This window comes from Phocoena sinus, chromosome 16, assembly GCF_008692025.1.
Source record: "Phocoena sinus isolate mPhoSin1 chromosome 16, mPhoSin1.pri, whole genome shotgun sequence".
Lineage (NCBI taxonomy): Eukaryota > Metazoa > Chordata > Mammalia > Artiodactyla > Phocoenidae > Phocoena > Phocoena sinus.
In genome coordinates this window covers 20,639,488-20,664,870 of record NC_045778.1, presented here as the reverse complement: position 1 = coordinate 20,664,870, position 25,383 = coordinate 20,639,488, and the positions used below count along the sequence as shown (strand labels likewise).

At 35.7% G+C, this 25,383-nt stretch overlaps 1 protein-coding gene across 7 annotated transcripts in view; it reads left to right on the top strand.

Annotated features, from left to right (window-relative positions):
• The window catches only part of HERC4 (HECT and RLD domain containing E3 ubiquitin protein ligase 4), a 134,160-nt gene extending 109,132 nt beyond the window's left edge, over positions 1-25,028 (top strand). For all 7 annotated transcript variants that reach the window (XM_032608095.1, XM_032608091.1, XM_032608093.1 and 4 more), the window contains 6 exons: positions 10,603-10,769; positions 11,417-11,483; positions 13,882-13,964; positions 17,358-17,541; positions 22,550-22,652; positions 23,536-25,028. In XM_032608095.1, the coding sequence (XP_032463986.1) occupies positions 10,603-10,769; positions 11,417-11,483; positions 13,882-13,964; positions 17,358-17,541; positions 22,550-22,652; positions 23,536-23,744 (813 nt within the window). In that variant the 3' untranslated portion in view covers positions 23,745-25,028. The remainder of the gene's footprint in view (positions 1-10,602; positions 10,770-11,416; positions 11,484-13,881; positions 13,965-17,357; positions 17,542-22,549; positions 22,653-23,535) is intronic.
• Positions 25,029-25,383: the final 355 nt, after the last annotated feature.

The following is a 25,383-nucleotide window of genomic DNA, read 5'->3' as shown; positions in this document are numbered from 1 at the left end:
TTATCCAGGGAGAGCTCTTCAGCTTGGCACCTGAGTCCTTTTGACACAATCTTAGTACTGTTTAGTAGCTTCCTTGCTACCTGGTGTACTTGGTGTGATAAAATGTTCCAGACTTATACATTTATTGCCTAACAATACCAACCTTTCAACCAATATTATGATAACTGAAAATATAGTTGACCCTTGAACAACATGGGTTTGACCTGTGTAGGTTCACTTATACGCAGATTTTTTTCAATAAATACATACTGTGATACTATACGGTCCTCAGTTGGTTGAATCTGAGGATAGAGGACCGACTATAAGATTATACTCAGATTTTCGACAGCACAGGGGATCAGCGCCCCAACCCCTGAGCTGTTCAAGGGTCAACTGTAGTTTTGTTTTGTTTCATTTTTAAGTATTTTGCAGGGTTTTTTTGCCCTTTGAGTATACCCCAGGTGAGATACACAGGCAAATAACTGTGTTTTTTGTTTGTTTGTTTGTTTGTTTGTTTTAACATCTCTATAATAACTGTGTTTTGATATCACTTGAAATTGGTACACTCTGTATCATTATACCAAGTAGATACACACGTAGGTTAACTTGTAGAATTTTTAATTTTTAGGGATTGCTTGTTTAATTTCAATTTAGTTTTATAGTTATATGAAATAGTTACATAGTTCCAAAGTCAAGTCTACAAAATAACATATCTAAAAAAGTATAACTTTTGTCTCTACCCCCTCCACTGTACTTCCTCCCTCCTCTTAAAGTTATTCTTTTCAAAAGGAATGTTATAGTTTAACCGTTTTTTGAAAAAATAAATATAAGTACGTATGTAGTAGTATACCACATACCAATGTCAGTTTCCTGGTTTGAAGTATGGTTATTTAAGCTGTTATTATTGGGGAAAACTGAGTAAAGAGTACAGAGAAATTCTGTACTATTTGTGTAATTTCTTGTGAGTGTTAAAGTATTTGAAAATAAGTATTTTTTAAAAGAAGTGCTATACTATACATACTTTTTTCTTCATCAAGAAAGGGTATTTTATTTTACATGAATAATTAAAGCATGTTTGCATGTTGTTGTGATGAATTACTCAGAAAGTAGAAAATCAGCTTTGCAGGAGGGGATATCAGCCGCAGGAGCACAGTCCTTAAATTGTGAAGAAAAGATGCAGACGAGTATGCTAGTGGAGGATTGACTCTAATCAGACACATAGATCCATAATATCATGAGAGAAAGCCAAGTATGTATGTAAATACAAATATTCTGGTAGATTTGATGGTGGGAGGTTGTGCAAGTTCTCTTAGAATTATTTCTACTTTACAGTGAAATAAGACGCAAGTTTGTTAGAAAGTTCAAATAGGAGGAAGGTTGTTGGAGGGTTGAAGAAGAAAGGAGAAAGAGTGAAATAATCACTTAGGGGAGTGGGAAAATAAGATGACCATGTAAATAAATACAGGGTTAGACTGGCGGCATTGGAGGCCCATTTGAAACTTACGTTCATGAATTTTAAAAGGAGACCAGTCAACATGGTTGTGTTTTTTTTCTTTAGTCACATTTAGCTGCTTGGGTAGAGGTAAAAATGAGACAGACAGTTGATTTAACTAGGTTGTGGTTTTAGCAAGTGAGTATAAACAGAAGGGAAGAAAGATTGATTATCTTGATTGATTATAGAATTTAAGCTTTGTAAGGAGGAAAATGTAAGGACTTGGTTGGGAGGTGATGATTTTTTAAAAAGTAGTGTGGTTAACGGCTTGTAGTTGCTGGTGGAGTTGAGTTGTAGTGTGAGTCAAAGTATTGGGGGGAGTGAGTTACAAAGTAAGAAATGATGGTCAGATAGGGAATGCTTAAAATTTGGGTGGTTGCATTTAAATATAAAATATGACCATGGGAATGGGTGTCTGAGATGTGATGGGAGGACAAGACTGTTGGAAATATTTTGTTGGAAAATTGCAGTTCAAGGAACTGAGAGGCTAGTGTGTTGGATGCCTTTTTTGGCCCGGGTATTGAAATCGTCAAAAACGATGGCAGGAATAGTGGTAGAAAAAGAAAGCAAAAGATAGTGCCAGAATCTGTGAATGAGTGCACTGTGAATGTCTTTAGATGTCAGCACAAGGAGCAGTAGCAGGGAAATGGTCAGTTGGCATGTGTTGGACAGAAGCTGGGATTTTAAGAAGGTAAATGGAAGGAGGTCTAGAAGGAGTGAAGAGCCAGGAGACCTCTCTCTAGGCCTGGTTGTATGAGGGGTTGGAAGGTTAAACAAACACCATTTATTATGAGCTGCAGGGGAAATAGCATCTTCAGGAGACAGCCTTGTTCATTTAGAAAAGGGGCAAGGAGCAAGGAGAATTTGGAGAGGTTTAGGATATAGGCAGTTTTCCAAATGATAGATTGTGAGTTCCAGAACAGAGAAGGGGTTTGGTGGAGCAGGGACAGTTAGTAACGTTGTGTCAGATTTTAGGGCCTGTACACTGCCACATGGAAGTGGGTTACGGACAACCTGTGAGTTTTTAGGCCTCCTTTGTTGACAGTTAGGCATGTAAGACATGGTTGAATAGTCCTGATGGCCTCTGAGGTAGGTGGACAATCTGTTCAAATTATGGTCTCTTTCTTGGCACTGATCTCTTAGGGCAGTTTGTAGTGGTGTAGCAGATAGAATTTGAAGAGTGTCCGTGGGGTGGAGGCCTGTCTGCCAGGAACACAAAGCGTTCTATGGGCCTCTATTCAGTTCTGCAGAAAGGTAATGTTTTGAGACCAGGGGAGGGGCAGTCGTAACAAGCTTTATTGTATATCTTTGTGGGTTTTTTTGGCCGTGCCCTTGCAGCATGCGGGATCTTATTTCCCCAACCAGGGCTCAAACCCATGCCCCCTGCAGTGGAAGTGCGGAGTCCTAACCACTGGACCAGCAGGGAATTCCTTGTGGATCTCTTATACCTTTTCAGTTATATCTTGATTTGGGCAATAGGAGCCCCGTAGAGCTGCTCTTCTTCTGTGTACTTTTGACATGTCCCCATTGTTCTTTAATTATTCATTACATTTGGTACAGAAAATGTTCCAGGCTCATTTTGTGTTTTCTCTACCCCAGTCCTGGCTTTAGCCATTTCTCCTAAGAGCCCTGACTTCCTTAAGTATAAAATGGTATTTAGAAGTCAAGCTCTGGATGCTACGTGTATTCATTGCTACCAAGGAGTCATTGCTTTCAGAGTCTCACAGCAGACAGAACTAGTAACTATATGTATGTATACACACATGACATACATCTCCTGGATTTCAACATGTATGGATATTTATATATATGTATACATGTACACACACATATTTGTGTGTGTATATATATATATATACATACACACATGTTAAAAACCATGAGATGATACTGACACCTCTAATTCTATACAAACACCACAGAGTTTACTTTAGCCTTCTCCCTTTCCGTTTTATGTGACTTAAATCACTAGTGAGAAACTTAACAGCCATCATCTTCCAGGTATTTACTCAGTAAGTAGCTAGTCTTCTGGTTACATTGGCCAAAAGCTTAGCCCCAGACATACTGGACCACCTCCTCAGAGAAGGTGTAGGAAGGAAGGAGGAAGGCAGAGGGCTATATGTTCTTTTTAATTTAATATTATTTTTAATGAGGTAAAATTCACATAACATAAAATTCATCATTTTAAGAATTTAAAAATGTACAATTCAGTGGCATTTAGTACATTCACAGTGTTGTGCAACCATCACCACTCTCTAGTTCCAGAACATTTCATTACCTCAAAAGGAAACCTGTAGACATTAAGCAGTTTCTCCCCATTTCCTTCTTCCTTCAGCTTCAGACAATCACTGCTTTACTATCTATCTCTGTGGCTTTGTCTATTCTTGATATTTGCTGTTAATGGAAACCATATAGTGTATGGCCTTTGGTGTCTGGCTTCTTTCACTTAGGATAATGTTTCCGAGGCTCATCCATGTTGTATCATGTGTCAGGACTTAATTCCTTTTTATAGTTGAATAATATTCCATTATATAGATATACCACATTTGTATATTCATTCATCAGTTGATGGACATTTGGGTTGTTTACCTCTTTTGGCTAAATATTATGAATAGTACTGCTGTGAAAACTTGTGTACATGTTATTGTTTGCAGTTATTTTGGGTATATACCTATGAATGGAATTGTTCAGTTATGTGATAATTCTGTTTGACTTCTTGAGGAACCACCAAATTGTGTCCCACAGTGGCTATACCATTTTACATTCCCATCAGCAATACATGAGGATTACAATTTCTCTACAATCCTGGTCAACATTTGCCACTTTCCTTTAAAATATATATATATATTTAAATATATTTTATATATGTATTTCTGTATTTTTCTTATTATGATAGTGGGTATGAAGTGGTATCTCACTGTGGTTTTTTAAAATTAATTAATTAATTTGTTTATTTTGGCTGCACCGTGTCTTAGTTGTGGCATGTGGGATATTTGCTGCGGCATGTTTACTTGTGGCATGCAGGCTTCTTAGTTGCGGCATGCATGTGGAATCTAGTTCCCTGACCAGGGATTGAACCTGGGGCCCCCTGCATTGGGAGCATGTAGTCTTACCCACCGGACTACCAGGGAAGTCCCTCTCATTGTGATTTGATTTGCATCCCCTACTGGCTAATGATGTGCTTGTTTGACCATTTGTATGCCTTCTTTAGCAAAATGTCTTTTTAAGTCTTATACACTTTTTTAATTGGCTTGTTTTTCTTTTTGTTGCTGAGTTTTAGGAGTTCTTTTATGTATTCTGGATACTAGACCCTTGTCAAATATATGATTTGCAAATATTCTCTCCCAGTGTATGAAATTTTGGTGAAGTCTTTTTTTTTTTCTTTTTTTTGTCTATTATGTTATTGCTTGTGCTTTTTGGTGTTATAACTAAGAAACCATGGACAAATTCAGGGTCATGAAGATTTACCCCTGAGTTTTCTTCTAAGAGTTTTATAGTTTTAGCTGTTATATTTAGGTCTTTCATCTATTTTGAGTTCATTTTTGTCCATGGTGTGAGGTAAGAGTTCAACTTCATTCTTTGCATGTGAATACCTGGTTGTCCCACCATTGTTTGTTAAGTCTTGGCACCCTGTTGAAAATTAATTGACTGTAGCTATATGGATTTATTTCTGGACTCTCAATTTTATTCCAGTGGTGTATATGTCTATTCTTATGCCAGTACTACACTGTCTCGTTTACTATAGCTTTGCAGATTTTAAAATTGGAATGTGTGAGTTCTCCCACTTCGCTCTTCTCGTTCAAGATTCTTTTGACAATTAGCGGTCCCTTACAATTCTGTATGAATGAATGAACTGTATGAATTTTACAGTTAGCTTTTCCATTTCTGCAAAAAAGGCCATTGAGGTTTTGATAGAGAATGCATTAAATCAGTTTGGGAAGTATGGCCATCTTAACAATATTATCTTCTAGTCTATGAACATTGGATGTCTTTCCAGTTACTTAGGTCTTTTAATTTCTTTCAGCAATGTTTTATAGTTTTCAGTGTACAAGTCTTACACTTCCTTGGTTAAATTTATTTTCAGTATTTTATTCTTTTTGATGCTATCGTAAATGGAATTATTTTCTTTATTTTTAGTTCATTGCTACTGTGTAGAAATAGAGCTGATTTTTTGTGTTGATCATGTGCTGAATTCACTTATTAGCACTAATAGTTTGTTTTGTGCATTCTTTAGGATTTCTGTATACAAAATCATGTCATCTATAAATTCAATAGATTTAATTTTACTTCTTTCTTTCCAATTTGTATACCTTTATTTCTTTCTCTTGTCTGATTGCCCCACCTTGAACTTCCAGTATGCTTTCAAATGCAAGTGGTGACAGTGGACATGCTTCTCAATTTTTCCTGATCTGAGTGGAATGTCAACTGTGGGTTTTTCATAAATACCTTGAATCATGTTAAGGAAATTCCCTTCTATGCCTAGTTTACTGAGTTTATTTATCATGAAGGGGTGTTGAATTTTATTCATATGTTTTTTTCTGCATCAGTTGAGATGATCACGTGGTTTCCTTCCTTCATTCCGTTATGTGATATATTACATTGGTTGATTTTCTTATGTTGAACGACATTGCAGTCCTGGGATAAAGCCCACTTGGTCATGGTGTGTAATCCTTTTAATGTGCTGCTGGATTCAGTTTCCTAGTATTCTGTTGATGATTTTTCTGTTATTATTTGTAAGGAATACTGCTGTATAGTTTTCTTTTATGTGTGTGTGTGATGTCGTTGTCTGGCTTTGGTGTCATGGTATACCTGACCTCATAGAATGAGTTAAGAACTGTTTCCTTCTCTTCCATTTTTGGAAGAGTTTGAGAATGATTGGTGTGAATTCTTCTAAATGTTTGGTAGAATATGGTCTCAGGTTTTTGTTGGTTGGAAGGTTTTTGATTGATGATTCAGTCTCTTGTTATAAGTTTCTTTAGGTTTTCTAATTCTTCTAGTGTCAGTTAGTAGTTTGTTTGTTTCTAGGAATTTGTCCATTTCATCTGGCTTATCTATTTTGATGGCATGGAGTTATTCATAGTATTCTCTTATAATCCTTTTTATTTCTCTGAGGTTGATAGTAATGTCCACACTTTCGGTCCTGATTTTAGTAAGTCTTCTCTCTTTTTTTCTTGGTCATTCTAGCTAAAGGTTTGTTAATTCTGTTAATCTTTTAAAAGAATCACCTTGGGGCTTCCTTGGTGGTGCAGTGGTTGAGAGTCCGCCTGCCGATGCAGAGGACATGGCTTCGTGTCCCGGTACGGGAAGATCCCACATGCCGCGGAGCAGCTGGGCCCGTGAGCCATGGCCACTGAGCCTGCGTGTCCGGAGCCTGTGCTCCACAACAGGAGAGGCCACAACAGTGTGAGGCCCGTGTACCGCCAAAAAAAAAGAAAAGGATCACCATTAGGTTTTGTTGCTTTGTGTATTGCTTTTCCATTCTCATTTCATTTATCTCCACTTTAATCTTTATTATTTTCCCCCTCTGCTAGGTTTGGGTTTGGTTTGCTCTTCTTTTTGTAGCTCCTTAGGATATAAAGTTAGGTTATTTATTTGAGAAATTGTTTCTTTTTAATTAATTAATTAATTGTTTTATTTGGCTGCATCGGGTCTTAGTTGTGGCACACAGGATCTTCGTTGTGGTGCGCGGGCCTCTCTAGCTGTGGTGCGTGGGCTCAGTAGTTGCAGTGCACGGGCCCAGTAGTTGTGACACACGGGCTCCAGAGCACGTGGGCTCAGTAGTTGTGGCACTCAGGCTCTCTAGTTACGGCACATGGGCTTAGTTGCCCCGTGGCATGTGAGATCCTCGTTCCCCAACCAGGGATCAAACCTATGTCCCCTGCATTGGAAGGCAGATTCTTAACCACTGGACCACCAGGGAAGTCCCCTTGTTTTTAATAGATGTTTACAAATATAAAAACTTCTTTTTGAACACTGCTTGCCCTGCATTCCGTAAGTTTTCGTGTGTGTATTTTCATTTTCAGGAGTCTCTTAAGTATTTTCTGATTTCCCTTATGATACCTTCTTTGACCCATTGGTTTTTGTAAGAGTGTGTTGTTTAATTTCCACATCTTTGTGAATTTTCCATATTTCCTTCTGATATTGATTTCCAGTTTCATTCCATTATGTTCTGAAAAGATATATTTTATGATTTTAATCTTTTTAAATGTAGTCTTTTAAAATTTATTGTTTTTCTTTGTTTTCCATAATACCTCTTATTCATCCAGTTTTCTTGTGTTTGTTTCTTTTGTCTTTTTCTTGTGGTTCTTGACTGTTTGTTATTTTAGAGTGTGACACTGAAATGCTACCTAGATACTTTATGTGTATGGGCACTGTGTACTAGCCCTATTCATAGAGTGATTAGGTGGGGGCCTCTCAAGGGCGAACCCTCAAATGTCAGCATATGTAAGTTTTTTATTCTTTGTGTTTACAGGAAAGGTTGTAGCCCTGGCTGTCAGTGTTCTAGTAGTGTTCCAAACACTGCAAAGGGAAGCTAGGATTCTCACTGTTCACTGTACAGACCTTCATTTGATCCCTTTCTTTTTTGTTTTTTTTTTTTCTTTTTTGTTTTTTTTTTTTTTGCAGTACGCGGGCCTCCCACCGCTGTGGCCTCTCCCATTGCGGAGCACAGGCTCCGGACGCGCAGGCTCAGCGGCCATGGCTCACGGGCCCAGCCGCTCCGCGGCACGTGGGATCCTCCTGGACCGGGGCACAAACCCGCATCCCCTGCATCGGCAGGCGGACCCTCAACCACTGCGCCACCAGGGAAGCCCGATCTCTTTGTTTTTAACGCAGCACCCTGACCATCAGCTACCTCAGATTCCAAAGCCTCTTTAGTTCATCCTTTCCAAAAAGGCAACAACCTTTCCAGCAAGCATCCTATTTTCGACCCCACTCTGATACCTCTGACTTTCAGATTCCTATGTTTTACTAACTGAGCTACCTGGACTACCTCTGACTTTACAGGTATTAATTGGCACTTCCAGTTCCTGAGCCTACAGGACAGATGAACTTGTTTTTTACTGGCTTTCCTCTAAAAGCTACTGTTTCAGTTTTTTCTGCTTTACCGAAACAGACAAGCTATCCATTTACTTCTCATATTTTGAAATATTGAAATCTCTTTAGTGCTATTAAAACCCTCCCCTATTCTTTTTTTCTTGTGGGTTTATGCCATTTTTAGTCCTTTATTCTCACTTAGAGGGATTTCTGGAAGAAGAGAGATTAACACATATTCAGTCTGCCCTACTTAAGAAGGACTTTCTAAACTTCAACATAATGTAGGACATCACAGAAGAAAAAGTTTAATTTGACCAATGAAAAATATGATATAACAAAACATAAAAAGCATACATGTAACAAAGATGACACAGGGTAATAACCCTGACATATGATGAATTCAGATACAAATATATAAGTAAACACTAGCCCCCAAAAGATAAATGGGCCAAGTATACAAAGAGGCATTTCACAAACACACAAATCCCTAATTTTCAGTATCACCAAGAGTAAAAAATATATAGTAAAACAAGTTGTCATTTTTTAAATTCAGAAATATGTTTTATGTGTATATGGTATGTGTATGCAGATGAAAATGTGGAAAGATAGTCATTTTCCTGGACTACAAATGGCGGTACAAACTAGAACAGTTGTGGAGGAAAAGAGTTTGATAGTATGCTTAACTTTCCTTTGACTTTGAAATTCTTCCTTGCAAAGCAGAATTTCTTCTAAGGAGGTATTCCAAACTACGGACCAAAATATATGCAAAAAAGATGCCCATCTTCTTTTGAAAATTACTAGCTAATTCGAATAATATTTATTGAGCCTTCACTGTGTGCTTCAGGAACTGTGCTAAAAGTATTTTACATACATTATTCCACTTAATCCTCACAACAACCATATGAAATTAATACTACTTTTATCTTGAAAACACTGAGGCTAGATAGTGAATGAACCAGGTCTGGAGCCCCAGATCTAGTTTAAAAATTGTTTGCTCTTAATTGTCATGCTTACTGAATTTCCTGTGACCATATGTTAATTCTCTAAAGATTACTGGGGTGGGAGAGGTGAGGGGAATAAGCATTGTTTTTAATATTTTAATAATCTAAATGTCCAACTATAGTTAAAATAGCTAACTTAGTAAGCCATGGAACTTTTATATGATATAATATGCAACCATTAAAAATTGTGTTCTGGAACAATTTTTTTTTTTAATTAATTAATTTATTTTTGGCTGCTTTGGGTCTTTGTTGCTGCGCTCAGGCTTTCTCTAGTTGCAATGAGCAGGGGCTACTCTTCATTGTGGTGCGTGGGCTTCTCACCGCGGTGACTTCTTTTATTGTGGATCATAGGCTCTAGGCACGTGGGCTCTAGAGCGCAGGCTCAGTAGTTGTGGCGCATGGGCTTAGTTGCTCTGCGGCATGTGGGATCTTCCCGGACCAGGGCTCGAACCCGTGTCCCCTGCATTGGCAGGTGGATTCTTAACCACTGTGCCACCAGGGAGGTCCTGGAAGAATATTTAATGACATAAGAAAATACTTGTGTTGTAATTAGAAAAATGAGAAAACCTTAAATATAATGTTTTAAATTATTTTTCTGAACTTATAGTAGATGGAAATACATTAAAAAAATTTTAATCGTTGTTTTTGGGTGTTTCTCAGTGATTGGATTACAGGTGTTTAATTCATTTTCTTCCTTAGGTTTTTTATTTTCCAAATTTTGAATGTGTATAATTTTTTAAGTCAGAAAAAAAGTTCTAGTAATCATTTCATTTATTAATGTAATGTTTAAAGATGTGAAAACGATTCTATTTCTGGGGAAAAAGCCAGTTGTGAAATTATATATTTAGTATCGTCTCAACTAAATTTTAATTTTGTTTGTCCCAGAAAATACGTTGAATGCAAATGTGCAAAAATACTAACAGTGATATTGTCCCAGGGAGATGGGAATGAGAATGAACTTTTTTCCTATTATTCATTACTTTTTTCTGTGTCTCCAAAACTTTCTACCACAAGTATGTGTTTTTGTAATCAGAGAAAGTTTAATGTTTTAACTTGGAGAACAAGTCTTTACTTATTTTTCCCTTATAATTTTAGACATTTGAAGACAGTGATTTGTTCCACTTGATTGGTGTTATCTGTGGATTAGCAATTTATAATTTTACTATTGTGGACCTCCATTTTCCTTTGGCTTTGTATAAGAAACTGCTAAAAAAGAAGCCATCTCTGGATGATTTGAAAGAACTAATGCCTGATGTTGGGAGGTTAGTTGTAAAAAGTGGCAAGAGTGGGGTTTAGAAAATAGGAAATGGGGAATGTCCAGAAGCTTTCCTTTTAGGAATAATTATGTTTCTGTTGTTCTTGTTGAATTTCCAAAATAAACTAATAGCCCTTCTAATAAAGGAAAACCCATTGTGTTACTCAGACTGAGAATTTTCTGCTGAAAGCATTATGTGTATAAAACCATGTACTGAATTTTTAGTTTAACAATACGTTGTGAATATCTGATAATAAATTTAGGAAGGTAATGTTTCCTGAATGTAGTTAAATGATTTATTTGGACTTTTACTTCTAATCACCTTCATTCCTACATGTAATATGTAAAGTTTCTTTTTATTTATTACATAAAATGGAATAAAAATTGTATATAAATAAGAACAAGTGTTGAAAATAGGTGGATACATGCTTTTGTATTCAAAGCAGGAGATGAAAGCCTTAGAGTAGGATTTTTTTTCTTCAGCATTGTTTATAAGTTTGCCATTGTACATCCACCATTCTGAAACAAATGTAAAAGTACAAATTAACAAAACGATTTGATCAAGAATGAATGAAAATATATACTTAGTCATAAGCAAAATAGTCAAAATACTCAATAATATTTTACTTCAAAGAAACATATATTGTTTTTCAGAAACATGCAACAGTTACTGGATTATCCAGAAGATGATGTTGAGGAAACATTTTGTCTTAATTTTACGGTAAGATGAAAAGTCATAGAGTAGCCTGAGTGTTCATCATCCCTTTTTATTTATCAGCTGTGCCTTATGGTTTTCTTTATTTTGATGGATGATATTCTTAAAGAACCCTTTAGCTAACATTTATTGAGCATTAACTGTATGCTAGTCACAGTACATGCATTATTTCATTTAATCCTCATAATCCCAAGAGATAGGTATTATTATCCTTATTTTACATATAAAGAAAACTGAAAACAATCATCACACTTTAGAGATAGTATTTGTATCCAGCTCTGTGACTTCAAAGCCTTTGTTGTTTAACATTATACTAAAGATCTTTACAAATACAAGGGGTCCACTTTATTAAAGTGTTCATTTTTTGAGTCTGCAATTACAAGAATGTTTAGAGAAGCATAGGTTATTGTAACATGAAAATATTCACTAATGAATTTGCCACCTAAAAGATTAATTCCCACTCAGATATCCCTTTCACACTAACATTCATCCTTGCCTATTTAGTCTTACGGTTGGATGCAATACAAATACATTGGAATATTATTTGAAAGATGAAATTGCAAATCTTGTGAAAGATACAGAACTTAATTCTCTGAGAGGGGTGTTCAGTAAATCATCCAGTTACATGCAAAGCCACTGACAAATGAGAATCTGGCAGAAGTAGACTAGTTGACAGCTAAAGAAGAGAAAATCAGCAAGGATTATAAGTCACTTCAGAAGTAACAATTTCAGTATTATAAATTAGACTCTTGGGAAAATGGTAAAACCTTCAGTTTTTCAAACTTTGTTTGTCCCCCACCCCTAAACAGTTCTCTTTATGTTTTTATGGTCAAAGCTGACAAAAGATACCATATTCCACTATCACACAACTTGCCAAAAAATTATGTGCCCCCTCAATAAAGTTTATCCATTCTTTGATCATTTTAAGAATTGGCACATAGTTTAGTTTTAAGAAAATTTGATAGATTTAGGGGAAATAAGTTAATTTATTTTAATAATGTTTAATAGTTTTCAAGAAAAAAAATTCTCCTTGGACTTCTGTTTACTATGAAATTTTAGTTCTCCTTTTCAGTTGATTCACTTATAACCATGTCAGTTATCATTGAATCTTTACTGTTCATCTCAATTGACTGAAACATTGGGTTCCAAGCAATTTAATTTCTGATTTATCAATCACCAAGTTTGTGAATGCTTAGTATATCTAAGAACTGTGGTAATTGAAACATTCCTTCCTACTACCATTTCTTTCCCAGACGTTCAGTGGCTCTTTATTACTTGTAGCATAATAGCTTTATAATGGACTTAAAAGACCTTTGTAATCTGGCTTTCTTTCTAACTTTCACTGTATCCTTCCATTCATACTGCATTTTGTCATGTCTCACAATATTCTTTTATATACCTTACCATTCCTGCTTTTTAGGGGCATACTTTTTTTTGATATTTGCTCTCATATCTATTCTTTTGTTCAGTCTCTGTACTCAGTCAGAAATTTCCACCCTCTCCTAAACTTTCAGAGCCCTACTTACCCTTCCAGGTGCTTTTCAAATGACATTTCTTCCTCAAGGTTTTTAATGCTTCCTCTAGTTAGAAGTAAGTTTTCTTTCTTCTGTGGTCTGGTAGTATTTTGTTCATGTCTGTATTATAGCATTGATTTTATTATAATGAGTTGTTTACATATCACATTTCTCCTCTTTTATTAGATAGTAAACTCCAGAGCAGGGATTTATTCATCTCTTATCATCCCACTCCCACCATAGTGTTTTATAGACAACAGATACTAAAAAAAATGTTTCAAAAGAAGAGGATAATATTCCAAAAAAAAGGGAATAGGAAGAAGAAAGATTCAAAGGTGGGAATGGTAACATTAGGAAAATGAGTACACTAGTAAGGGAAATTTAAAGTTTCAAAATAACCGACTCTTTATAGACCAAATTAATGGCAAACTGGAAAAACAACTTGTAATTAAGAATGCAGCAAGGAAGAATTCAAGAGTAGCAGCTATCATGTGGGAATAATGCATAGCTAGTCTAAACTGAATGCATTCTGACTTCGAGTCTTTCACTTGTCCGTGGAAAACATCCTTTCTAATATTTTACTCCTATAGTGACCCTTCTGAAGTTTTACACATGATAAATACTCAGTTTCCTGTTTTTAACAAACCAAACACTTGTTGATTTGTAATTAGTTAGTCAAGGTAGGATTTCAAACTGCCAGAGAAGATGAAGATTTCTAGTTGTGGCTTTATGCAGAATTCACAAATAAGCTTATGGTAGCAGAATTTTACTGCAAATTTATTACTTCTTATATTTAATGAGAGAAAGGTAGATTATAATAATAGGTTATTAAAATAATCTAATAAGTTTTGAGTCTGACATTGACTTTTTTTAAAAATTTAAATTAATAGATCACAGTTGAAAACTTTGGTGCAACAGAAGTGAAAGAACTGGTTCTAAATGGTGCAGACACAGCTGTTAACAAACAAAATCGGTAAGTGAATTATAAGCAGCATCAGTGGTAGTAAAAAGATTCAGTAGGCATTTTCTTCTGTATTTAGAAATATGTCACAACCTTAAGTTTTTACTCAGATAAAACTTATTTTGAATGGTAAGGACGTAATTAATCTTCCTTTTGCTCCTTTTAAGACATTAATAAAGGGATTAAAAGATCATTAACAACAAGAACAAAGAGAAGGGAGAGGAGACAACAGCAAACACCTTTTTGGAAGCTAGAAGCCAGTGGTGCCTAACTTCAGCCAGCCAGAAAAAGCTGCAACATAAGATGGACTGGGAGCCAAGAAGGCAGACAGTTCATATTGCAGAACAGAGGCCTCAGGCACTGAGAATAAAAAACAGGTTAAAATGTGTATGTCTGTGGAGTTTAAGGGGAAGCTGGAAACAGAAAGATTGGCTGTTATAAGAAGCAGTTAGAAACCCATTTCCCTTAGTACACAAGTAGCTGGCAACTTCCCCTCTCCAGCCTAGGCAGATTGGAAATTTACATTCTGGGGAGATTGAACTAAAGGAACTGTGGATTTGAGGGCAGTTAGGTACAGCCAGGGACAAAGGGCTGAAATGAAAACAGGGAGATTAAGTGACAGTCTACAGCTCCCTCCTCCTTGACACTCTATATTGGAGGATTCTTCTCTGGGAAAACTGCCTAACTTTTAAATGTAAGTGAATAACCAAAGATCAGTAGACATTTAAGAAAGGACCAAAACAGTGAAAAAGAATGCCAAGGAAACACAAACAGTGTAGGATGAAAAACAAAACTTCAATGAAAATTGAAATCAGTATCCTCAAGATGGTAAGAGTAGCATCCATAAGGATACTATTAAAAACTGAAAAAAATTCACTGAAGGAAATGGAATGAATGAAATTTGTCAAAGAAATGGTACGAAAAAAAACTTCCCAGAACTGAGTGACATGCCTTTTAAGATGGAAAGCATGTGAACTGAAAAAACATACGCCAAGGCAAAAATACATGAAATTTCAAAATCCAAAGAAAAAGGGACCCTAAAACCTTTCAGAAAAAAAAAAGCAGACCATACGCAAAGAATTAAGAATCAAAATAACATCAGGCTTCTAAAGAATGACACTGAAGCTAGGAGATCAAAATTCTGGGAAAAAAATTATTTTTAACATAGAATTCTATATTGAAACTATCAAGTATGTGGTGTATAAAAACATTTTTATACATGCAGAGTCTCAGAGAATTTACTTCCAGCACATTTTTCTTAAGAATGTGTGGAGGATGTGTCCTACCAAAACAAGGAATTGAACCAAGAACGAGGAAGACAGGGGATCCAAAAAAAACAAATAGAGACAAAGAGGAACAGCAGTGTGTACATGATTTAGAAAGAGCAGTCAGTCTGCGGTAGATCAAGAAGATGGAGGGCTCCAGGAGGAATGTCTTCAGGAGAAAAATGCAACCTAAAATATTTGAATGAATCTAGAGGAGATTGACATTTCTGTTGAAGTTGGAGATGAGGTAGCAACCTAAGGGAAACAAAAGTTCTTTTTAAGAAAAGTAATCATAGAATACTCCCTAGCTGAATATTTATAATCATAAAAATGTTAACAATAAATATTGAACCAATATTCAGTATTCACTGCATCAGATAATATTTATAATTGTAAATCAAGGAATAACAATAGAACTGTGTTGAAGTTTGAAGGTAAATATCAGAAGGAATAGCAAAAATAGTTAACAAATAGTTTTCTTCAAATTGCCAGGGACTTGATCCAAATGATTATAATCCTGATTCTACTACTTAGAAGCTGTATAACTAAGTTTAGGTAAATTAGTTCATGTCTCCATGCCTCATAGTCTCTTTTTCCATAAAATGGGATGATAAATTATATATACTTCATGGGGTTATTCTGAGGATTAAATGAGGCGATAATTTTAAAATGCTTAGAGTAGTACCTAGCACATGTATGTGCTCAGTAAATGTTGGCTGTTAGGATTATTACTGTTTGACATTTTAAAATGTATATACTTCTACTTTGATAAAAAACAAAGCTGTTTTAAAAATAATGTGAAAATAATTTAGGTCTTTCTACTTACCCTTTAAAAAAAAGCTTGGTTTTGAAAAACTTTGACTATGATTTAGAAAGATTGTTTTTTTCAGCTTTTAAAGTTTCTATTGTTGGACTAATTCTTTAAGTTTCTAACAAATATTGTTTCCCATAGATTATTTAGAACTAATTTAAAGAATTTTGATCTTTGTACTGCCAGTCCTAGTTACATAATGAAAGTGTTGAAGGCAAAAATGTTAGCCCATAAAACAATTTAACCTTTTGTACTTAAAGAGACTTAACTAGTATAAATTTGACTTCCTCATTAGATTAATTATAAAATTATGCATTACAAAATTATCTGTTTCTTCTCATCAGAACCTTATGCTGATAAGCATATGCTATTATTAATTTTTCCTTAGGGCCACCCAGTTTTATAATATCCTCCTTTAACCTTTTTTTTTTTTCCCTCTTTGTAAATTCAGTTTGGTATTATTTTAAACTTTGCTAAAATGATTATCTGTAGATGACTAAATTTACCAGTATTCCCATTTATAGAATCATCCTTTTTAATTTGGAAAACAGGAGTATGAAATATCGAAATCCTCTAGTACCCATTCTCATTATTGGTTTGACCAGATAGCTCATAAAGTGTTTGTGGCTAACAGAACAAATTGAATAAAATTGTAGTTCTAATTACTGGGTAAAGGGGTTTCCTTTTGTATCATAAAGGAAGAAAAGCATCCAAAGTGTTCATGTGTATGTGTGTATTTATATGTATGTGCACATACATTTGAAAAGAAACTGCACTTGTAATCTTTAATGATTATCCTTAAAGAATACTTAGTGTCCCTCTTGGGTTTTTAGTTTTTTAAATAAATTGTGTTATCAGATTCCTTGAAACCCAAGGAAAAACAGACTGTAGTCTGTCAAATAGTCTGAATCCGAAAGCTCTCATTTTTTTTTGTCACCTAGTATTTTTAAGAGGTTATTCTTTTTAGGGATGTATGTGGAATGGTACGTATAAATTCTGAATAATTTGTGAATTTAAAAAATTTTTTATAGCCATTTGTATCATCATTCTCCCCATTAGGAAATGAAATCTTTCACTTAGAAATAGCCTAAGAATGGCTGTAAATGAGAGATTGTACATGCCTCATAGATATACCAGATTTTTGTATAGAAAGAATAATAGACTTCTTCATAAAGACTTTGTCCCTTTGAACCTTACTCATACTTTCTCAGTTTTATACATAAGTAGCAAAAAGTACAGCTGCATTCAAAGTTTTAATAAGACTTCAATATGTATTCTCTATAAAAAGTGATTTTTATATTCTGTGCATGTGTGCTTTTTCATTTCTAGGCAGGAGTTTGTTGATGCTTATGTGGATTACATATTCAGTAAATCAGTGGCTTCCTTATTTGATGCTTTTCATGCGGGCTTTCATAAGGTCTGTGGAGGAAAAGTCCTTCAGCTCTTCCAGCCTAATGAACTACAAGCAATGGTTATTGGAAATACAAATTATGACTGGAAGGAACTGGAAAAGGTAGGGGAAAACAAATCTCTGATATTGTTTAAATGGAAAGGCAAAAGGAAAACATGGCTTGTTGATGGAAATCTTGCTCTTTCATTTATTATTTTCCATTTTACACTATTTAGTACTATCGTTTTTATAGGAAAACACTGTACCCTTCTTACTCCACAATGAATGAATTTTAATTGTATGAATTAGATAGCATTTTTATATCTCTGGTATTGATATAGAAAAATACTATCTATGATAGAGGCTGAATAGAAGCCCCAGCTAAAACTGAATGGGCTTTCATTCTGCCTCAATCCTAGGAAAACCATTATGAAAAGCACTCACAGTGATTAAGATCTTTGTTTCCTTTTTTTCTGATTAGTCTCAATGTTACGTTTTTTATCAGAGAATAAATAATACTCATGATTTTCATTACTGATGCCTTAACCAATACAGGAAACTTTAGGGAGAAGATTGGGAATTTTTAAACAACTTTTTTCTTTTCCTTCTTTTCTATACAAGTAATTCTCAGATATTTCTTCAGATAAACATTTAGTGAAAAGTGCTACGTTAGATCAACTTTAAGAAAGATGTATGCAGGGTTGATCTGTACATTTTTCCATCTTTGTAATCTAGCAACCTCTGATACAGCTTTTGCATTAGTAGTTCTATACTGTATACCTGTTAAGTTAGCTAACATAAAAAATATGTTATTAAGTCTAACAAGGATACAAAGCATTAGGAACTTTCATACATTGCTGTTGAGAATACAAATGATACAGCCACTTTGGAAACAGTTTGACATTTTCTTATAAAATTAAACATATATTTGTTACATTCTCTAGCAGTTCCATTCCTAGATATTATGTTCACACAAAAATCTATAAACAAGGGAGGAAAGAAGCATTATTGTTTAATAGGTACAGAGTTTCAGTTTTGGAAGATGAAAAGCTTCTGGAGATGGAAAGTGGTGATGGTTGCATGTAATGCCAATGTATTTAATGCTACCAAACTGTACACTTTAAAAAGGTTAAGATGATCAGCTTCAGGTTATGTGTATTTTACTACAAGTTTTTTTTTTTAATTATGTTTTTAAAAATCTGCAAACAAGTCAAACAACACAGATATCCTTCAATGGGTGAATGGATAAACCAACTGTGCTGCATCCATACAGTAGAATACTACTGTGTGTTAAAACGGAAGGCACTGTTGACACATGCAATGCCTGAGATGACTCTCAGAGTCCTTATGCTGAGTGAAAGAAGTCAGTCTCAGAGAATTACATACCATATGATTCCACTTACATGACATTCTTGAAAAGCCAAAACTATGGTGAACAGGGGCTAGGGATGGAGAGAGTGTGACTGCAGAGGGGTAACACAAGAGAGTTCTTTGGGTTGATGGAATTGTTCAGTATCCTGATTGTGGTGGTGGTTTATCTCTACATGTGTTTCAAATTCATGGAACTATACACACATCAGAAAAAGTCAATTTTACTGTGTAATAATCTAGGGAATAAAAGTTTTAAATTAAAAAAAAGTTAGGACTTCTGGTTAGACGTATTGGAATAAACACATTTTTCTCTGCTCCCTCCCAAAATCTCACTAGAATGACAATAAAGGAATAAAAATAGGAATAACCACCCCCCCACCCCCCCAAAAAAAAATACAGTGAGCAAGAGAAAAAATAGTTTTAGAAGATAGAAAGTAGGTGGATGGGTACTTCCCTGGTGGTCCAATGGTAAGGAATCCACCTTCCAATGCAGGGGAGGTGCGTTTGATCCCTGGTCAGGGAACTAAGATCCCACATGCCGCGGGACAACTAAGCCCGCCCGCCACAACTACTGAGCTCGCACGCCTCAGCAAGAGAGCCTGCATACCACAAACTACAGAGCCCACATGCTCTGGAGCCCCCACGCCACAACTAGAGAGAGAAAACCTACGTGCCACAACTAGAGAGAGACCCGAACAGATAGTGGCACCATAACAAGAAGATCCTGCATGCCTCAACAAAGATCCCATGTGCTGCAGCTAAGTAAGACCCGATGCAGCAAAAAAAAATAAGGAAAATAAATAAATAAAATAAATATTTTTAAAAGGAGAGAGAATAGGTGGATGAGTTGAGTGACTTAGAACAAAGAAAATTGAATTGGAAGCCTCCAGAGGGACAGGGTTGTCAAGAGGCAACCCGTGTCACAATGTAGAATCTCTGAAAGGCTCAGGAATTGGCACGTCATGCTACTGTAATGGCAGGGATGCAGGACAGGGCTAAGAGCAATAGGATTACTTCAGAGCTGGCTTAAGGAATTATTAGACCTCTCACATCCCCTTTCCTACCCAGCAAAATACAACTCTGGAGAGAGGCTTTAGAATCTGGGAAAACAGGTAGAACTGAAGCTGGCACTCAGAAAGCTGGTAGCCAGGCTTAAATCCTCTAGGAAGGAGAGTGAAGATTTCTTTTTGGGGGTAAATTGATCTGCTGAAGAGAAGAAAGCTGTATTGACTTTAAGGATACCCCAGTGGAAATGGACCCCACCTCCAGTCACTCTACAATGAAAACAATGTAATGACCTCTCATCACACTTTAGATCCTACACAGTTTATCCTTCTTGCCTCATCTTCTTTCATTCCTCCTCTCTCTCTGCTTCAGCCTTATTGGCTTCTTTGCTGAGCCTAGAACCCTCCAGTCTTGTGGCCTTTCTATTTCCTGTGCCTGAAATTCCCTTCACCTTGGTAATTCCAAACGTTTCTTGCTCTCACTTCCTTTATGTCTTTATATCTTTTCAGAGACCTTCACTTGGTAACTTACTAAAAATTGCACATGTGCACATATACATCCCTATCTCCCTTCTGTGCTTTTATTTTTCTTCTTTGAATTTGACTAAATAAAACTTTGTCTTTACTGTCTGCTGCTCCTTACCCCCCACTACAAATGTAGGCACCATAAAGGCAGGATTTTTTTCTCTGTGTTCACTGCTGTATTTCCAGAACCTTAGAAGGGTACTCAGCAAGTAGTTAAAACCTTGCCTGAAGATATAACTGATAGAAGTGTTCATTCAGTAAGACAGGACATTTTTTAAAGTATATTTTAGTGTACTTAGTATACTTAGTTTTTTCCACTGTGTATCTGATTCATTATAATTTCATTGATTATGATTTATGACTTTAGATGCTCTTCTTCATCAGGACTGTGTAGACATTTCCCCAGAACCATCTTGAGGTTTAAAAAAAAAGGAAAATAGAAAAAACTAGGCATCCTCCTTTCATTTCCCCACTAACATGGTCACAGACTAATTCAAACAAGTTAATACATCAGCTGATTTCTAAAATCAAACCATTTTCTCCAAACCTTTATAAATTAATAGCAAGGGCTTCCCTGGTGGCGCAGCGGTTTAGAGTCCGCCTGCCGATGCAGGGGACACGGGTTCGTGCCCCGGTCCGGGAAGATCCCACATGCCGCGGAGCGGCTGGGCCCGTGAGCCATGGCCGCTGAGCCTGCGCGTCCGGAGCCTGTGCTCCGCAACGGGAGAGGCCACAACAGTGAGAGGCCCGCGTACCGCAAAAAAAAAAATTTAATAGCAAATATGTTGTGGATTTCTCAGGCGTTCAGTCATTGAGATAATCATGGCTACAAAAAGAGCCCCAAATTCAAGAAGCCCACAAGCAAATATTCATTGAGCCCCTACTGGTTGCCTGATACTATGCAACAGATTAGGAAGAGAGCAGTAAATAAGATTGAGACATGGTCTTTGTCCTCTAGTAAGGAGGCTGGACATTAAGTAATTGAACTGTGATGAATATAAAGGAAGGGAGTTTAGTGAATGGTATATAAGGAGAAGCCTGACCTAGGCTACAGAAACTGGGAAAGCGTCTCATAGATGGTACACTCCACCAGGTAAGTAAGAACTTTGTTCACTGAAGTTTCCCCACGGCCCCAAACTTTGACTAAAGCTCATTATATATGTGTTGAATGAGTCAATGAATGAATTAGGTGACATTTAATCTGAACCCTAAAGGATAAATAGAAATTGGCCTGATGAACAAAGAAAGGAGTGTGTGTTAAAGGGGAAGTGTATTAGCTGTTTTGTTGCAAATTACCCCAAAACATAGTGGCTGAAAGATGACAGTGACATTTATTGTCTCACATAGTTTCTGAGGGTCTGGAATTCAGAGGTGTATTTAGTCCAGTGATTTTAGCTCAGAGGTCTCTCACGTGGTTGCAGTCATAATACTGACTGTTGCTGTTAGTCATCTGAGATTTAAGGATAGAATTTCCCTTCCAAGATGGCTCACTCATATGGCTGTTGACCAAAGGCCTCAGAATCTCACCATGAGGACCTCTCCATGGGGCTGTTTGAATGTCCTCATGAAATGGCAGCTGGCTCCCCCTTAGACTGAGTGATCAAAAAGAAGCTAAAGCCACAGAAGTTTTTGTCATCTAGCCTCAGAAGTCATGCATTCTCATATCTACAATATCCTAATCATTAGAGGTCAGGTCTGTTCAGTGTGGGAAGGGACTACACAAGGGCATGAATAGCAGAAGGCAGAGATCTTTGAGGGCCATCTTGGAAACTACCACAGAAAATTACCGGTGTTGGTCTTAGAACCATTTATTTTTTAAAGAGAAGATAGAATAATACAAAATTATTAGTATGACTTCTGTTCATCAATATAGGGAAAGAAAATTTTATAATTATTACAGATACTTAATTCCATGTTGAACTTTAATAATCCATTAATATTTTAGTAATTCTGGTTTATCCTTTAAATATTTACTTTGGAAGATATTACAGTCCTATCATGTTCTTTGAATTGGGAGGTGGGAGACATTTCTGCTGATTTCATACATATTTTCTTCCCTTTCCCCTGGAACTAACAATTGCAAAATGCCCAAGTAGTAGTAAGTAGTTAACTGAATCACATGAGTTTCAAACACCTGGACAATGTTAGCTTTATGTGCTAAGGAAGCCAGTTTGTCAGATTCGAGATAAAACATATCTCTTAATATTAATAAAAGGTTGTGTTGTTTTTAGAATACAGAATACAAAGGAGAATATTGGGCAGAACATCCTACAATAAAAATGTTTTGGGAAGTATTTCACGAATTACCATTGGAAAAGAAAAAGCAATTTTTGTGTAAGTATTTCTAATTTTGTGTTTTATGAGAATGGAATCTAATAAACTTATTCTCACAGGAGATTAATTGATTCACTTTAGTGGGTAAGGTTTTTTCCTTATTATACCAAGGTCCTGTTTTTAATTTTTCTAATCTACATTATTACATGTGTTTTCATATTTTGAAAGCTAAATTCAGTTAAGCTTCCAAAATAGAATTGTTTCTTTCAGATGAAAGAAAACAATTTATAACACTGATTACAATAAACTAGGGATGTAATTCCTTTTAGAATTTCTAAAAAGATCTCTGCAATGTAGCTCTTTTCTGTGTTCAGTCTTCATTTTCTTTTTCTCCTTGCTTCTGCATGAAAACTTTGGGAATTGGTATAGAAAATAGAACTCTTCTATTCCAGGACTTCTCTTATTTATAGCCTAATCTGTGTCTGTTTTGCATATCATAGGATGACAGGTCATCTTCAGTGATTTGAGATTTGGCTGCCAATTATAAATTTCTGTTTAAAAATGACAGAAACAAGACAAGTAGAAAAAGGGATCATAATCAAAACTGCATTTTGTTTATAAACTAGTTCTAAATGGCTCTTCTTTTCAAAAAGAAGTTTTCTCAGAGTGTTTCAGGGACAGTAGTAATTCATGTACTAAACATTTATTAAGCATCTCCTATGTGCTAATATTAAGATTACACTTTTAAAGAAAAAATATTGTTTGGATGTGTCTCAAAATCAGGCTTCCACAAATTCTGGAGATAGGCTTCCAGTAGAAGTAACATTTCCATTAGAGCAAATGTTACTGTAAAGCTTTGCTGTGGTGATTGTCTTAATAACTTGATACTCCATATTGTTGTTTTGATAAAAAGTAGTTGGCTCAATGGTTTTTTTCTTGGCAGTATTTTTGACAGGTAGTGATCGCATTCCTATTCTTGGTATGAAGAGTCTAATACTAGTCATCCAGTCAACAGGAGGTGGTGAGGAATATCTCCCAGTTTCCCATACCTGTTTTAATCTTCTGGATCTTCCAAAATACACGGACAAAGAAACTCTACGCTCTAAACTGATCCAAGCTATTGACCACAATGAAGGCTTCAGTTTAATATAACTTTGGAGTTACAACTATTCAGTTTACTGCAAAAGCATTAAACTAACTATTAGTGTGTTTTTTTGTGGTGATGAATCCAGCAAGGTGACAGAGGTACTATTATAATTCTTACTTGCAAAATGTTCAATGCAGTGAGTATTCATGAAAGCCAAAAAACATTAAAGGAAATGAACAAACTGTGTTAATATTAAACTTACTGTACAGAACCATGGATTTTTTTTTTGGCATCTTCCAATAAACATACAAGTATTGTGAATACATGGAAGTTTTACTAACATGAATTTTAAGAGTTTGCATATTTCACAAATGATCTGGTGTGTGAGTGCATGAAAATGTTGCTTAATTTTTCTTCAATCACGGCTCAAAAACCTTTAACTTTGGCCTGCAATAGTCATTTGATTATTTTTTCATTTTGTAAATACTGTTAAGTTTTGTAATAAAATAGTTATGTTCTGATACCAGTACAGTTTCTATGGTTGTAATTGAACTGAGCTGACTTTTAAGGGTTAAAAATTATTATGTAAACCTTATTCTGAGAATCTATGAAAGCAAAAAATTAGTATGGTGAAAATAGTCTTTGCTTTTTTGCTAGAATACATGTCCTTGTGCAAATCTAAATTACAAATAGTTCTCTAAATAACTTATAGTTCTTTCCTTTTGTGACTCTTGAGATACTATTGCTAAGTGGGAGGTTATCAGAAAGCTTAATATTTAGTAATGGAAGAACTTTGTCCTACAGTTGCCAGAATAGTCACTGACTACCGTGAGAACCAGTCACTGGGTTATAGCTTTTAAAACTATTGATGCTGCAGGTTGGTATTTAAACGGAATTTTCAGTGCTTTAGAACTGTTTACTTGAATTTTAAGAAACATCTTAACAGTTTTATGGTGCTGATGCTTAGTTATCTCCTGTCATTAAATTGTAACACTGAGTGATGCAACACATGTGACTTTCTGCTATAATGCAACTGTTTTTTTATTTTTTAAATGCCATGAAAACTGTTTAAATATTATTCATTGGTTTAATATTTAAACTTTCATTGGTTCTCACAATAAGATTCCAAATTCTTCAAAAAGAGTAATGTCTCAGGGAAGGTCTCTTAAAATTTTGGATAGTTCCCATTCCCATACAAATTCATCTATTTTACAGAGGTCCCCAAGTCTCTTATCTGTAATTCTAAAATCCAGAACTCTGGAAAAGAATTGTGTATATAATTTTACAGCAAAACCTGATCTGAACTGTTGAGGCTATTTATGGTATTAAATGGGACTGTTCGTACGTTTTACTGTGGCAATGTTTAATGTTTGATTACTTTCTGTGTTCGATCTAGGTGCTGCCTCAGACCTCTATGGGTTGCTACATTATAAGTGTGCTTTAAAAAATTATTTAACATTCATAATTCCAAAATGCTGCAAATGAGCCCAAGGGTTTTGGAGAAGGGATTGTGGACCTGTACTTTTATTAACTTCATTTATTTATTTATATTTTGTCTGCATTGGATCTTTGTTGCTGCGCAGTCTTTCTCTGCAGCAAGTGGGGGCTACTCTTCGTTGCGGTGCACGAGCTTCTCGCTGCGGTGGCTTCTCTTGTGGTGGAGCACAGGCTGTAGGTGTCCGGGCTCCAGTAGTTGCAGCACGG